This window comes from Podarcis vaucheri, assembly GCF_965113315.1.
Source record: "Podarcis vaucheri genome assembly, chromosome: 1".
Classification (NCBI taxonomy): Eukaryota; Metazoa; Chordata; class Lepidosauria; order Squamata; family Lacertidae; genus Podarcis; species Podarcis vaucheri.
In genome coordinates, this window is record NC_138759.1 from 203,690 (window position 1) to 220,333 (window position 16,644).

The 16,644-nt window shown below is 48.2% G+C and overlaps 1 protein-coding gene across 5 annotated transcripts; it reads right to left on the reverse strand.

The window, feature by feature from the left end:
* Positions 1-4,198: 4,198 nt before the first annotated feature.
* On the reverse strand, positions 4,199-15,776 carry LOC309536096 (uncharacterized protein). 5 transcript variants are annotated; one of them, XR_014221491.1, is made up of 7 exons: positions 11,428-12,706; positions 10,445-10,939; positions 10,207-10,282; positions 9,677-9,759; positions 8,404-8,530; positions 5,684-7,457; positions 4,199-4,710 (listed from the first exon to the last, which is right to left on the reverse strand). XR_014221491.1 is itself a non-coding variant. In XM_082229950.1 (7 exons), exons 3-7 carry the CDS (start codon positions 10,868-10,870, stop codon positions 5,866-5,868), a joined length of 2,304 nt encoding a protein of 767 aa, XP_082086076.1. In that variant the 5' UTR covers positions 10,871-10,939; positions 11,428-11,494; positions 15,754-15,776; the 3' UTR covers positions 5,635-5,865. The 5 variants fall into 5 exon arrangements, 4 of the variants coding, with proteins under 4 accessions (XP_082086076.1, XP_082086075.1, XP_082086077.1 ...); XM_082229950.1 differs by lacking the exon at positions 4,199-4,710 and adding an exon at positions 15,754-15,776 and having other exon boundaries at positions 5,635-7,457; positions 11,428-11,494; XM_082229949.1 differs by lacking the exon at positions 4,199-4,710 and adding an exon at positions 12,733-13,260 and having other exon boundaries at positions 5,635-7,457; positions 11,428-11,494.
* Between the last annotated feature and the right edge of the window lie 868 nt (positions 15,777-16,644).

Here is a 16,644-nt window from a genome sequence, read left to right on the forward strand (position 1 = left end):
ACTATGAAGGGGTGAAGTATGTGCTGGAGAAAATTGGTTATGATCAGCATGATCAGCCTAGCTTCCTTCTGGGCTTGAGAATCTCCGCAGCCAGTTATTTCCTTCCAGCCTAACCTGCCTCGCACCATACAGTTGTGCTGCGCTTGCCTGTGCTTTTGCTGGTTTTGTAAACTGCTTTGAGGTTTTTTGTTTGACAATCAAACAACACATACTTTTCATGAAATAGTGAAATGGAAACATGGCCACCTGCCCAACCTGAGGAGGTGTGTGCAGATCAGGAAATCTCCAAAAACAGATTGGGTTTTCGTTGGAAGGGGACAACACCTGCTTCTGGTGCTCGTGAGCAACGGTGAGTGAGTGTCAGTTGCAATCAAAGTGTACTTCCTGCATTGCAGGGGGTGGGCTGGATGACCCTTGGGGATCTCTGAAGCCTACAATTCTCTAGAATCTGAGGCAATCTGACAGAGTGTTTAGCTTGGGTGTTGGTGCCAAATGAAGGCCTTTCTGTGGCAAATAGCCTAGATTGGCATAGATTTTTTCTTTGGGCCTTTCCCTGAACCCATAAATTTGGGACTTGCTTCCAGAAAAATGTGCAGGACAGACCTGCAGCCATTCCATGTAAAGAGAAAAGACCAAAAAAAGAGAGAGAGAGAGAGTCCTCTATGCCGACTTGCCCGTTTCAGGATAGTTTCACCCAGGTTCCAAAATGTCACATTGATCTCAACAAAATTCATTTCAAGTTAGTGTGCATATAACCATAGCCTTGTATTATTGTTAAGTTTGCTTCAGATGATTCACTTGGTTTCACTTCTGCCCTGTGTGTTTGCCAAAGGACTGGCAGTGGACTTTTTCGCCTGTTCTTAAAGACCACAAAGACCACAGAGAGAGCGACCTGCGTAGGGGAAACTTCTGCACCAAACACATCAGCGAACCCAATGCACCCAGGTATCTCTGCCCTGTGTGAGAAAGAGAGTGGTTGCCAGTCAGCGCAGAGCAGCCTTTCTCCACCTTGGGTCCCCCAGTGTTGTGGGAGTACAAGGCCCATCATCCCTGACCACTGGTCCTGCTAATGGGGTCCTGACCACTGGTGGCTTGGGCATGCTGCAGGCCCTGTGGGGAGTGCCTCCCAGCATTTTGTCACCCTCCTCCGTGGTGACGCCCAGGGTGGCACACACCCACCGCACCCCCTTCCTCTGCCCTTGCCTGCAGAGACAATGGAATGCATCCCTCCTGTCATAACCCTGTTTTTATCAAGGGGCAGAGTTAAGAGCTTTCAGCAGCACTAGCAACCTCCAAGGATCAGTTGGTCTTTGTTTCAGGCTGCTTTGGGCACCATTCAGTGCAGTGACATAGCGTATGAGCACACTGTACTAAACTTGCCATTTGTGGGCACTCTCAGTTGGCATCTCTGTGGTTGGCAAGGATGGGAAAACAGAACTGAGATGTCTGTAAGAAGCTGGTGAGGTGGGTAAGGGGGCTAGGCTTAGCTCAGGCAAGGGACTGTTGGATGGCTTCCTTAAGTACAACTGATAGCCAGTTTTGACGAAGAGCAAAGAACTGAAGAGGTTGTGCCTCAACCTACCAGGCACTTTCTTGGCAGAAACAGTGACGTCGCAGAGCGGTGTGTGAAATGGGTACCTTAGGGGGTATGGAAATCAGCAGCTCTGCAACTTACATTCGTTGGAGGGGTCGGGCCTCTGAGCACCCCAAGTGCCTCACTTCACAAACAGGCAGACTTCAGAGCCAGCTCTAGGTGGGTGCTGGTGTGGTGGGTTCTTTCATGGAGCTTTGACTGCGTTAGGCCTTGGAAGGCTGGGATGCTAACGAAACTGCTCCATGGAGTAAATATTGTGGGAGTTTAGAAATCAAATCTAAAAATGCATATTCTTACTAGTAAGCAAGTGTGGGGATTAAAATCACAGAGCAGTATTGCTGTTAGGTGGACTCAGATCAATGCAATTGGTAGAGAAGGCTCTGTGTTATTTCATTTCCCCTCCTCTCTTGGGAGGGAAGAAGAAAAAAAGTATTTTCTGTTTCTTCTCTCTCTCTCTCTCCAACCAGCCGATGGGAGAAGACTTGCATCTGCTTGCTCCAGCATCAGGCTCATGCCTGAGGCTGCTTTCACTGTAAATACAAGTATTTTACCTGCATTTATTTTTACTGCTGTTGTTGCTAAGGACAGGTGCTTGACTATGAGTAAACTATATGTTTTAAGCATACTTTCGTCGGTGGCCTGTTTCTATAATAAACGGGGTAACAGAAGGGAGAGGTGCGCCAGAATCTGAGTGAGGCAGCAAATCATACGATTCTGCTACCTTGCCTCAGCCATGACCCCTCTGGTGGTGGGCACCCTAACCCAATCCTAACCCTGCTCTAACCCTAAACCCTTAACCCTCTACCCTAACCCAACCCTTACCCTAACCTAAGCTCTAACCTAACCTAACCCTTAACCCTAACTCCTACCCTCACCCTAAACCCTAACCCCCTATCCATAACTCTAACCCTGCCCCTAACCCTAATCTAGACCTGTGCCAAAAATCAAATCCAGTGTGTGGCCTGGTTGACGTGTGTTGCCAAAACAAACTGGGAGAGCCCTAGTGTAATGGCTTGGCTCTCCCACAGAAGCGAGGCACCGGCAGTAATTATCTCAGGTTTATTGCTCAAACACATAAATCACTCCGGAGCTCTTTCACTCTGTGTCTGACTCCAAGTTTGCAGTTGCCGAGTCTAAACTCCGCCCTTCCTCTTCTTCCAACAGGGGGGAAAACCCTTTCGCTTCCGCTCTTTTCCCCTCCTCTCACTGACCTCTTTGCACCTTTGAGTTTTGGGGCTATCTATTCCCAGCCTCTCCCCTTCTGTCTCTGAGCTAAGGTTGGTATTTGGATCTTTGCTCTCTGCTTTCTGAAGCTATGCCACTGGGCTGTCCCTCCTCCCTCTCACATTCCAGTGTCCTTATCTCTCTTTTCCTGCTTTGATTCCCTGCCTGTCAGCTCCTGAACGAAGTGACGCAGTGGAAGACACCAAGTTCAGAGCCCATGAGGAAGGGGCAGTGTCAGCATGGGCGTTGAAGGCCCAGCCGGCCACCGCCTCCAGCAGGCCTGACAGGGTGGCTGCCAGTGCTCTAGGTGGTCGATACACCCGCCAGACAGCCAAGCTCACCTCAGAGCCCCACACCAGGCCAACACATTCCATGCCGGAGATCTGTGGCTCTGGCAGAGCCCTGAAAGAGCAATTCTCCTGGATTAACAACGACACCCCTCCCCCCAACCCACGATTGAACTACGCTCTATTCTGGTCTTGCTTTCAAATGTGAACTGTTGACAGTGCAAAAAGATATAATTGCAACTGTTCACTTTGCAAAGGAAACCATCATTTGTAGTTACCATCTTTTTCCATGTGTTAGTCAATGTTTTTTCTTTAAAAAACTTACTCAAAAATTGAGGTTTGTCTTATACACGGATGGTGAACCCCAAATTAAGAAATCAAAATTTTAAACATCAAACATAACTTTGATATTTTCCTAAATATTCAAAACACTGGTATTTTTAGTATTGTATATTTAAGCATCACCGGCAGTGAGCTTTTTTTAGGTGATTGCAAGCTTGCCTCCACCCCCCTCCATCTGCCACCACTGCGCCAAGCCCACTCATGCCTGAACCTGAGCCCGAGCCATTATACCTTCTATTTGTATATGACTGAGGGGGGGGCATTCATCCAGAAACAGTGAAAAGATTCCAGAACAGTCATATATAAGTGGGACTGGCACTCTGAGCATGCACAGCTTCAGCTGCAAGTGCTGATAAAAGCAGAGCTTTTGTTTTTTCCTTTTGCAAACAACTGACCAACAAATGCTGCCTACAAACTGTAGTGTCATGACTGCCTATAGACTGTGTCCGCCTGCATCTCGCTGCTAAAAAGAGTGAGACTTAAGTATGACGTTACAGCTCTTGCTATAATGATTGTAAATAGTGTTACCGTGAAGCATTTATGACCAGTCAAGCAATAAAACACGTGACTGAGTTTTACGGTGTCTGTGAATGTTTCTTCTCAAAGTGTAGCTTCAACTGCTGACGACTGCTTCCAGAAACTCAGCAGAAGGACTGAAAGCTGCTAACAAGGTGCCTACACATGAGTATACTCATGCAGCAAAAGTGTGATGGACTGTGACCTTTAATACTCCTTGGAGGAAAAGGTGGTATAAAAAGGCAATAAATGATTTTTAATAAGGACAAATGTAAGGTTCTGCACTAACACAGGAATAATCAGCTGCACATATATACAATGGGTAATACTTGGCTTGACACGAGTCAGCAGTGTGATGCTGCAGTCAAAAAGGCTAATGTCTGCATCAACTGAAGTATAGTGTCCAGTTCAAGGTCAGACTAGTCCTTGGACAGACTACACTTGGAATACTGTGTTCAGTTATGTGCAGAGGAGGGTGGTTAAAGATGATCAAGGGTCTGGAAAACAAGCCTTGTGAGGAATGGTTTAGGGAACTGTCTGTGTTTAGCCTCGAAAAGAGGAGGCTGAGATGGTGGAAATAGCTCAAGGAAGAGCTTTCTGGTGGTGGAAGCTGTTAAACAGTGAAATGAACTCCCTCAGAGGGTGGGGGTGCTCCTTCATTGGAGGATTTTAAGCAGAGGCTGGATGGTCATGTCATGGATGCTTCAGCCAAGATTCTTACATTGCAGGAGGTTGAACTAGATCAACCTTGTTGTTGTTTAGTCGTTTAATCGTGTCCGACTCTTCATGACCCCATGGACCAGAGCACGCCAGGCACTTCTGTCTTCCACTGTCTCCCACAGTTTGGTCAGACTCATGTTTGTAGCTCCGAGAACACTGTCCAACCATCTCGTCCTCTGTCGTCCCCTTCTCCTTGTGCCCTCCATCTTTCCCAACATCAGGGTCTTTTCCAGGGAGTCTTCTCTTCTCCTGAGGTGGCCAAAGTCTTGGAGCCTCAGCTTCAGGATCTGTCCTTCCAGTGAGCACTTAGGGCTAATTTCCTTAAGAATGGATACGTTTGATCTTCTTGCAGTCCATGGGACTCTCAAGAGTCTCCTCCAGCACCATAATTCAAAAGCATCAATTCTTCAGCGATCAGCCTTCTTGATGGTCCAGCTCTCACTTCCATACATCACTACTGGGAAAACCATGGCTTTAACCATACAGACCTTTGTTTGCAAGGTGATGTCTCTGCTTTTTAAGATGCTGTCTAGGTTTGCCATTGCCTTTCTCCCAAGAAGCAGGCGTCTTTTAATTTCGTGACTACTGTCACCATCTGCAGTGATCATGGAGCCCAAGAAAGTAAAATCTCTCACTGCCTCCATTTCTTCCCCTTCTATTTGCCAGGAGGTGATGGGACCAGTGGCCATGATCTTAGTTTTTTTGATGTTGAGCTTCAGACCATATTTTGCGCTCTCCTCTTTCATTCCTCCTCAGGTTCTTTAATTCCTCCTCAGGTTCTTTAATTCCTCCTCACTCACTTCATGGATCACTGCCTTGCCGTGGTGAAGGGGCTTGAATAACTCGGGAGAAGCTATGAGCTATGCTGTGCAGGGCCACCCAAGATGGACAGGTCATAGTGGAGAGTTTTGACCAAACGTGATCCACCTGGAGCAGGAACTGGCAAGCCACTCCAGTATCCCTGCCAAGAAAACTCCATGGACAAAGACAAGAGATTAACCTTAGGGTCCCTTCCAATGCTACAATTCTATGATTCTCCCCATGGTGAATTATTTAATGGGACGTGAGCTTGGTGCTCTCACTGAAGTTCTTTCCACATTCCAAGCACTGATATGGTTTCTCCCCTGTATGAATTCTTCGATGGACCACGGGATTCCCCTTGGAATTGAAGTTGTTTCCACATCACAAGCATTTTAATGGTTTCACCCCTGTATGAATTCTTTCATGTGAAGTGAGACTTCCTTTCCAGGTGAATCTCTTTCCACATTCCAAGCACTGATATGGTTTCTCCCTGCTGTGAGTTTTTTGATGGGAAGTGCGATGGGAATTTCGACTGAATCTCTTTCCACATTCCAAACACTGATACGGTTTTTCCCCTGTATGAATTCTTTGATGGGAAGTGAGATTTTCCTTTTGGTTGAATCTCTTTCCACATTCCAAGCACTGATATGGTTTCTCCCCTGTATGAATTCTTTGATGGGAAGTGAGAGTCCCCTTGGAATTGAAGCTGTTTCCACATTCCAAGCACTGATATGGTTTCTCCCCAGTGTGAATTCTTTGATGGGCTGTGAGATGGGCCCTCTTACTGAAGCTCTTTCCACATTCCAAGCACTGATATGGTTTCTCCCCCGTATGAATTATTTGATGGGAAATGAGATGGGTGTTCTGATTGAAGCTCTTTTCACATTCCAAACACTGATATGGTTTCTCCCCTGTATGAATTCTTTGATGGGAAGTGACACTTTCTTTCCGACTAAAGCTCTTTCCACATACCAAGCACTGATAGGGTTTCTCTCCACTGTGAATTCTTTGATGGGAAGTGAGATTATCCTTCCGAATGAAGCTCTTTCCACATTCCAAGCACCTATATGGCTCTTCCCCTCTGTGAATTCTTTCATGTGATGTGAGATGGGAGTTCCGACTGAAGCTCTTTCCACATTCCAAACACTGATATGGTTTTTCCCCTGTATGAATTATTTGATGGGAAGTGAGACTTACTTTCCAGGCGAAGCTCTCGCCACATTCTAAGCACTGATATGGTTTCTTCCCAGTATGAATTCTTTGATGGGAAGTGAGACCTTCCTTCTGGGTGAATCTCTTTCCACATTCCAAACACTGATACAGTTTCTCCCCTGTATGAATTCTTTGATGGGAAGTAAGATTTACCTTCCAAGTGAAGCTCTTTCCACATTCTAAGCATTGATATGGTTTCTCCCCTGTATGAATTCTTTGGTGGGAAATGAGGCTCTCCTTGCAGGTGAAACTCTTTCCACATTCAAAGCACTGATAGGGATTCTCCCCACTGTGAGTTCTTTGATGGGAAGTGAGTGGGCCCTTCTGACTGAAGCTCTTTCCACATTCAGTGCACTGATACGGTTTCTCACCACTGTGAGTTCTTTGATGGGAAGTGAGATGGAAGTTCCGACTAAAGCGCTTTCCACATTCCAAGCACTGATATGGTTTCTCCCCTGTATGAATTATTTGATGGGAAGTGAGACTTGCCTTCCAGGTGAAGCTCTTTCCACATTCCAAGCAATGATATGGTCTCTCCCCGCTGTGAGTTCTTTGATGGGAAATGAGATAGGAGCTTTGACTGAAGCTTTTTCCACATTCCAAGCACTGACAGAGTTTCTTCTCAATGGGATTTTTTTGATGGGAAGAGGAATGGAAGCTCTGACTGAAGCTTTCTCCACACACCATATAGTTATATGGCTTCTCCACTGTGTGGATTTTGCAGTGGTCTCTCTTGTTCTTAATTTCCAATTCATCAGCACCTGCGACAATAAGAGAAATGGATTAGAGCCTTAGGAAGAAACTGAGCCCCAGATTATTGAACAATGATAATCAATGCTTGTGAGAGAGAAAAAAGAGAAGGGAGTTAGACAATTATTTATTCATTCATTTATTGATAATAATTAGTATTAATAATAATAATAATAATAATAATAATAATAATAATAATAATACCACCCTGCCCATCTGGCTGGGTTTCACCAGCCACCCTGGACAGCTTCCAACAAAATATTAAAATACAATAATCTGTCCAACACTAAAAGCTTTCCTAAACAGGGGTGCCTTCAGATGTCTTCTAAAAGTCTGGTACTTGTTTTTCTCTTTGACAACTGGTGGGAGGGTGTTCCACAGGGCAGGTGCCACCACCGAGAAGGCCCTCTGCCTGATTCTCTGTAACTTGGCTTCCCGCAGTGAAGGAACCGCCAGAAGGCCCTCTGCACTGGACCTCAGTGTCCAGGCAGAACGATGGGGGTGGAAACACTCCTTCAGGTATACTGGACCGAGGTTCTGATTTGAAAGAGAGGTAGAGCTGGATATTATATGCATACTGATGAACACCCAGGTCTTACTACAAGGTTCAGTGTCTTTGTATTAACTTACATATTTATAGGAACCTGAGGTCAATAAAGCCTGACTTTTTTCTGGGATGGATTTTGCTTTGCCTAATCATGGACTCTTCTCCATCTCCAATGTTAGTTTTCTCTTGAGTCGACCAAAAACCCTGACAGAAGCTGTTTCAACTTTCCTAACAGCTCCGAAGCCTAAATGGAGGGAGAATATGCACAGACAAAACAGTTGATAGTCCTCCATTGGGGAGTTAGAATCCTTGATGCTGTAGATGGTGCTGTTGAGCTCCATCCAATTACTGGAGGTTTGTCACAATACTCAATATCAAAACAGAAATTATGAAGCAAGAGGGAGTCTTACTGAGAGAGTCCATGACCTCACGATTCTCCTCCATGACTTCCTTATGCAGAGTTCTCTGGTCAGGATCCAGCAACACCCATTCCTCATCTGTGAAATGAACAGCAACATCTTCAAAGCACACTGGACCCTAAAAGAAAAAGGTTGTTCTCTTAGACAGCATGAAGAATATAAACTGTACACTGCTCTGCTATTTTCTGCCTGTGAATTGCTGTGTTGTTTTAATTGGATGGGTTCGCTGCACATTTCAATTATGTGAGCTTGTTTTAACATTTTAATGGATTTTTTGTTGTGTATTTTAATGATGGGTATTAATTTTGTGTAATAGGGTGGAACTTCAAATCCTTCTCTCTGTGCAAGCATTCCAGCTTGCCAGATGGAAAGATCCCCACTCCACTCCCCAATGCGCTGTTCTTGGCGGGGGGGGGGGGGGGCTCCCAATGCCCTAAAGCCAACTGCAAGGGGTGCATGGGGGCACAAGGAGTGGGAGGAAAGGGAGCTGAGTCCCATTGTGCAACTGATGTGGCTGGCTAGAGGACTCCTGGCCACTGCTTAGAAGCCTGTCTTAGCATTCAACAATAAATATATAAATAAAAGTGCAACAACATACTGTATTTTTCACTCCATAAGATGCACTTTTTTCCTCTTAAAAACTAAGGGGAAATGTCTGTGCGTCTTATGGAGCGAATGTGTGGTCCCTGGGGCTGGGGAACCCGGGCTTCCCCCACCAGCCCCGCAAGCTCTGGGAGTGGAGGCAAGGCTGCACGCAACCGCCGCTCCCCGACCTGTTCTGGGGGCTGGGGTCAGGGGAAGCTCGGGCTTCCCCTGCCCCAGCCCTGTGGCTAAAAACAAAGCCAAGGCAGCGCGCAACCTCTCCAGCCGGGAGAGGTTGCGCACAGCTAAAAATGAAGCCAAGACAGCGAACCCGGGCTTCACCTGACAGCTCCAGAAGCCTGTCCGCTGCTCTTTGGGGCTGGGGTGGGGAATAAGTTTTTTTTTTTATTTCCCCTCCTAAAAACTAGGTGCGCCTTATGGTCCAGTGCACCCTATGGAGCGAAAAATACGGTAAATAATACTAGCAACACTCAGAAACCTAGTTAAGGAGAGGTGGCTGTTGATTATTCACAGCACACAAATCTTCTGGAATGGCATGTTCAGACTTTGTTAAGGGCAGTTTCACAGCAGCAAGAGGAGGGGGAGAGATTCATTTGGGCCCGGAGGCTCCCAGGCAGCCCCACCCCTCAGCCTCTTTCCCCACAAGGCTTCTTCCTCCTACTTGATCTGGTTCCACAGCCGCTGCTTCCCCTCCAGCACCATGAAAAGATGGAGGAGCATGTCTTGATGGCATCATTTGGTCACCTGTAAGTAAGAAGGCAAGTAGGAAGACACAGGTGCATGCTTCTCTCAGAGGTTAAGCAGCACGACTCTAACTTCAGATGGGCCTTACATAAAGTCTTGCCTGCTGAGTGCATTTGGATGTTTGTACTCATTTCACATTTTCATGCTACAAAAATGGATCTCCTCTCCTTGGGGTTCTTGGGACTCAGCTACACAGCCACAAATAAAAGGCTTTAAGTGTGTTTTCACACTTAAGTGCAATATACAATGTGACACTAAATGACGGTGGTGAGCCTTATGGAAAATTCAATGTATTTTTTAAAAAGCATTTTCAGAACAGCTTTTATGTGTGTGTAGACTCCATGTTGGGCCCAAATGTCTTCCTCAAAAGAATTCAAAGAACCCATTATATTCGTTTCAAAATCAATAGCATGTGCCAAAATGTAGAAAGAACTCATCAATCCTTACCCAACAGCCTCTCTCTGGTTTCCAACAGAGTCCTCTCTGAGGAATCCAAGCCCTTTTCTGCAAACAGTTCCTTTCCCTGAAAGAGCAACAAGGATTTAAAACAGAGAAGTTGGAGAAGTACTGGAAAAGGAATGGCAGAGGCAATCCTTGGATGCTTTCCAAAAAAGGATGGGATTTAGGGATGTTCTCCCTCATGTTTGGAGCCCCTTGGGAGCATCCAGAGGAAAGTCTCTCTCACCTGCTGCTCTGCCTGCTTCCTCTCCTCTGCCTGACTCAGGAGAAAACCTTCAGCCAGGGCTACTGCCTGGGAACTGGTCTCTGCTCCACATTCCCTCACCCAGCACTCCATCTCTAGTGGAAGGACAGCCAGGAACTGCTCCATGATCACCAGGTCCAGCATCTGAACTTTTGTATGCCTTTCTGGCTTCAGCCACTGACCATCAAGACGGTAAAATTGGTTGCAAACTTCTCGGGGCCCTTCAGTCTCCAGGGAACAGAGCTGCCTGAACTGCTGGCTCTGCACCTCTGAGCAGAGGGTGTCCTCCTCACCCAGGACCTTCTGCAGCGAGTTTCCCCAGAAACTCCCACTGCTCCCAGTTTTGATAGCATGGCCTCTTCCTGCTTCAGGGTCAGCTGAGTCTTGCTCATCCATTTGTGCTCTCATGAAGCCTCGCGGAGATCCCTTTTTCTTCTGCCAAGTTCTGTCTGTCCCAATTAGAAGCACTAGCAAGTCCTACAAAACAAGTGCATTGTTCTGTTATAAAACTGGTACACTGTCAGGAGAAGAAAAATGTTCCCTGAGTAAGCGTGGACTTACTAGGAACCAGGGTTGGACCACAGCACAGACTCTGAGCTTTCTCTAAAAGAAAAAGGAAGACTTTAGCCCTCCTAGAAGTAATGTTGCCACACAAAATGTGCAGACAACTGAGGGCATTTCTGTGAGATGAATACCCCGCTTGTTCCTGCCTTTCAGTCAATGCATGAAGTCAGAACTGCGACTGACGAGTGAGCACCAAGTGCATTGTGGACACTAGGCTGTGTGGGGGGGGGGTCCTAAACCTGGGCCCCTCAAGAGCTGCTCCCTGTCCTGTCCTCCCCCGCTAAACACACATTTCTTTCCTGTTTCTGTCTCATTTTCTAGCACTTGGAATCTCCAATGTTCTCAAAACATACTACTGGTGTGGGGTCTCCCCTTTTTTCTTCTGAGGGCCAGATACTTACCTGGCCAACCCCCTGAGGATGACGGGGGTAAGTTCAAAGCACGTGGGGGTGGAGCCAAGGGACAGCGCTAAAAAGCAAGTAAAGAAAGACTCATCTTATTCCTGAGATCGTAAGTTGTTTTAAACGGTTTTAATGTGGTTTTTAATGTTGTAATCTGCCCTGGGAACTGAAGGTGAAGGGTGGATTAATAATGATGATGAAGATGATGATGATGGTGTGACAAAGCTTAACCCACACACAGCCATATATGCCTGGGGGTACTCCTGAATCCAGCAGGGTCACTTGAGGCTCAGGTGGCCTCAGGGACTAGCAGTGCCCATTTCCAGCTCTGGGCTAGTTTGCCATCTCTGTCCCTTTGTGACTGTGACGAGGTGTCCCTTGTAATCCATGCTCTGAATCAGATTGAATTACTGCAATGCCCTCTGTGTGAAACTGTCCTTGAAGAGAAGAAGAGGAGGAGGTGGAAAAAGAAGAAGTTTGGACTTGATATCCCACCTTTCACTCCCCTTAAGGAGTCTCAAAGCGGCTCACATTCTCCTCTCCCTTCCTCCCCCACAACAAACACTCTGTGAGGCTGAGAGACTTCAGAGAAGTGTGACTGGCCCAAGGTCACCCAGCAGCTGCGTGTGGAGGAGCGGAGACGCGAACCCAGTTCACCGGATTATGAGTCCACCACTCTTAACCACTACACCACGCTGTAGGAGGACTTGGAAGATGGTCCAAAATGCAGTGACCAGATTATTGGCTAGCTGGTGGGCTCGCTCTCTTTATTAACTGTATTTATATCCCACCTTTTTCTCCAAAAAGCTCTACTTGGCATACACCCCTCCTCATTTAATCCCCACAATGACCTGAGAACACATTTACTTGCTTTTTAAAAACTGCTGCATTGTTTGTGAGTTCATTTCTGAGCCCCATTCAAGGTGCTCACATTATCTGAAGAACCACCTCCTTCTCTAAAATACCCATTGGATGTTTTTGGATTGGGAGAGGTCTTGGTAGTCTCACCACGCTCAGAGTTTTGGAAGGGGGATGTCCCAAGAGAGGCATTCCTTGGTTGGGGAATTCCTTCCCACAGAGGCACATCTGGCACCTTCCGCTATTCACCAAAGCCTCTGACACCGCAGACATGTGTTTACAGGACCACCCTATTCCTGTGACTGTATTTTGCTTCAACTCTGTTTAATGTTGATTTTAAAAATTGCTGTATCCTGCCCTGGATAATAAATGGAGTAGTAGTAAAAATAGTGATAACAATAACAAGAACAGCAGTAACATATATCCTCAAGAAAGTGGGGAGCTTGCCTGCTGGAATTTGCAGAGGTTTTGTTGCCCCTTGGGGTTACAGAAGAAAACACACACATCATCAGTATTTGGCTCAATCTGGTTGATTTAAATTTAAATGTAAACATAAATCATCATCTTCACTTTGAGCCTCCCTCCCACAACTCATCAGTAGACCAACATTTCCATTAAGAATCACAGATTTGTAGAGTTGGAAGGGACCATGAGGGCATCTGGCATTCTTCCATTTGCAACATGAAAGGGGGGGGGAGTTAACCTAAGAGCAACCACAAGCTTGCCTCTCTGGGAGTTTGGCTATGCTATGTTGCTTCTGTTTAAACCAATTCAGGAACCAAGGAATCGAACCAAGGAATCCTACGTTGAACACTCATAATGAAACATATATTGCAGATATTCCTGCAGATGTATTTTGCTACTTTTGTGATATACAAATGACATGAGAAGACTCGGTCTAATTATTGGTATCATTCATTACTTCTATTATCCTTGTTTATAAAGTTCAATAAAAAGTTATTCAAAGAAGAAAGGAAAAAGTGTTGAACTCAAAAGGGTCTTGCCATTCTCACTCTATGCTGTGAGGGGAAAAGAGCAGTCCCATAATGGCTGCGAGAAGTCCTGGAGATTTCTGAGGAAATGTTGGAATAAACAGCTGTAAATAGACAAACCGGTGCTGTGTGTGTTTGTCTGGAAGCAAAGCTACACTACGTGACAGTTTTACACCGCTGTGAGTCACTCTGCTGAGCCGTGACGGAGAGCTGCGCAGCGGAAGTGTGCCGGGCGGCCATAAATCACTAATTGAGGTTCGCAAATCAATTAGCGGGAGTCACGGCTGACAACAAACAGCCAGAGGTTATGGGTAACCTTAATCACCTATCGTAAACCTGTCACGGGAGGCTGTCGGGAGCTTTGAAATCTGCGGTGTCGAGCAGAGAAGCACGGCAGGAGACGGAGGCAAGCAAGCAAGCAGCTAGCTGAAAGACGCAGAGATTTGCCTGTGTTACTGCAGAGCTGTGAGCTGAGAGCAGCAGGGAATCGTTTCTCCACGCCAGGGGAGCTGGTGATCTTGTGAGTACAGCTTGGGGCGTCTTGGGAGAACGGGAGAAGATGGCAGATGGCCAGGAGGTGATTCAAGCTCCGTTTGAACAGCTTGAGGAACTCACCGCCCAAGCGTGGAATACCTGGGCAAGATGGGTGAGAGCGTGGTTCATAGCCACGGAAGTTTGGGACATTTCCCAGAGGGAACCAGTGCAACTAGTGGACAGAGATGCAGGAAAGCTGAAGTCTGTTTCTCTGGAGGAGAAAATGCAGAGGGAGAAAGCTATGAGAGCTGAGGTCTGCATGTTGAGAGCAGGTGTTCATGCAAATTTGCAACATCACCTGGAAGGCATTGAATCTGCATGTGAGGCCTGGAGTGTGCTGAAACGTCTGTGTGAAGACTCAGCAGGAGGCCTAGGGCAGATGGAAGCTGAAAGCCTAGAGATGGCTGGAGCCCCTGTTCCTGATGATTTAGCCTCAAGGAGTGCTAGTGAGCAAGTCGGGGGGGCGGAAAGTTCCAAAGGCAAGTTTGAAAAGTTTTCCACTGAACCTGCTGGAATGGAGCGGCAGTTCAGGGGGGGCGGATCTGGCAAGGAGTGCTTTTCCGGAAGAAGGAGAAGGAGGCCAGCTGGGAGGAGCCCCAGGCAGTGTTTTTCCACTGGAGTTCGTCGGTGCTACGTGTGTGGATCTCACAGTCATTTCAAAAGAGACTGCCCACAGAGAGCGAGGGCAGCTGCACAGGAAGGCTTCAAGGACACCTCTCATGGGAATCAGGCGGGTTTCCATGGCAACCGGTCTGGAAAATCAACCAGGTGTGGGACTGAGGCTGGTGGACGTGCCAGGTGCCAGGAAGAGACTTATCAAATCACGGCCAGTCTGGCGTTGGCTGAAGACAGCTGTGGGGCAAGCCCAGAGCTAAGTTTTGTTATTGACTCTGCAGCTAACTGCAATTTGATTCCAGAGACACCTGCTGTCGAGAGGTGGGATTGCAAGGCAATCCCGGCTGGGAAAACTGTTCTCTTTGCAAATGGACAGAAAAGAAATATGACTAATGTTGTAAATCTGCATTTTTGTATTTTACAGGAGACGTTGAAGTGTTGTACTGTTCCTGGGATGCACCACTGTCTTTTATCTGTGCCTTATTTACTGAAAAAGGGATTTAAGGTTTGTTTTCAGGATGATGTGTGCACAATCTCCAAAGGAGGGAGGATGCTTGCCAAGGTTAAAAAGGGGCAGAATGATCTCTTCATTCTTAAAACGTCTCTGGAGGGTGGTGGGAAGGTTGAGAAAGCACAAGCCCTGTGTGCTGAAATTCCCGCTCATGTGCAATGTGCCCATATCTGGCATGCTAGGACGGCTCATGGTTCTGTAGAAGAACTACAGATTCTACCCGAGGTCGCTAACGGTTGCCACATTCTGCAGGCCACACCTGCTGAATCAGACCCCGTGAAAGAGCCAGGGCTTCCAAAGAACCCCGGGGAACGGGGTTAGTGCGGAATGTTGGGAATGTCCATCCTCCTGCTGCAGATGTGCGGGACTGTTATATCACATGCCTGCATTTACATTCCGGCCCTGGTTGTGGGAGTCTTGTGAGGGCGGAGAGGTTCCCCCGTCCCACCCCCACCCCCGGGGGTTAACCACCCGTCCTTCCCGCCGGGTCGGAGGCCCTGCCTGCCTGCCTCCTGCGGGAGGGAGAGCCAGACTTCACCGCAGGAAGACGCGCTTTCTCTTCTCGCCTTCGGTCTCCCGACCCTCTTTCTCCACGGATTGCAGGGCTCAGGTGTCCATTTTCATTTCTTGCACAGACATCTATGTCCCAATGCTTCTGCTTGGCTGCCCCGCCTGTGAATAATCCATCTGCTTTGTCTCTCGTTCTTTGCACGCCCGTTTCCCCGGACCCCGAGGGAGAGCCGAGGTGCTCAGCTCCCTCCTGCCCTGGGGTCCCCCGCGCACCCCGCCTGCGGCCCCGGGGGAAGAAAGACTCACCCTCCGAGGCTCCCGGGAGGAGAGAGAGCCGAGCCGGAAGAGACCTTCCTCTCTAGGAATCCGGCGCCGTGCCTCTTAACCCTTCGCTCGGGCTCGGGATGCCTTCTTTTCCTGTCCGCTCTAGGAATCCGGCGCCGTGCCTCTTAACCCTTCGCTCGGGCTCGGGATGCCTTCTTTTCCTGTCCGCTCTAGGAATCCGGCGCCGTGCCTCTTAACCCTTCGCTCGGGCTCGGGATGCCTTCTTTTCCTGTCCGCTCTAGGAATCCGGCGCCGTGCCTCTTAACCCTTCGCTCGGGCTCGGGATGCCTTCTTTTCCTGTCCGCTCTAGGAATCCGGCGCCGTGCCTCTTAACCCTTCGCTCGGGCTCGGGATGCCTTCTTTTCCTGTCCGCTCTAGGAATCCGGCGCCGTGCCTCTTAACCCTTCGCTCGGGCTCGGGATGCCTTCTTTTCCTGTCCGCTCTAGGAATCCGGCGCCGTGCCTCTTAACCCTTCGCTCGGGCTCGGGATGCCTTCTTTTCCTGTCCGCTCTAGGAATCCGGCGCCGTGCCTCTTAACCCTTCGCTCGGGCTCGGGATGCCTTCTTTTCCTGTCCGCTCTAGGAATCCGGCGCCGTGCCTCTTAACCCTTCGCTCGGGCTCGGGCTGCCTTCTTTTCCTGTCCGCTCTAGGAATCCGGCGCCGTGCCTCTTAACCCTTGGCCAGCCTAGCGCGCCCAGCTCCGCCGCCCCCCCCCCCGGCCCAGGAGGGAGTCCCGGCCTTCTTCTCTTCGGGGGATTCCCCGGGCTGGGCGGCTGAGCGGCTCTTGTTGGTTTAGGACCCTTCTGAACATCTCCGCGAGGGCTCTGCGGAGCTCAGGGGCTCCCTGTAGCGGACAAGGAAGGTTCTTGTCTT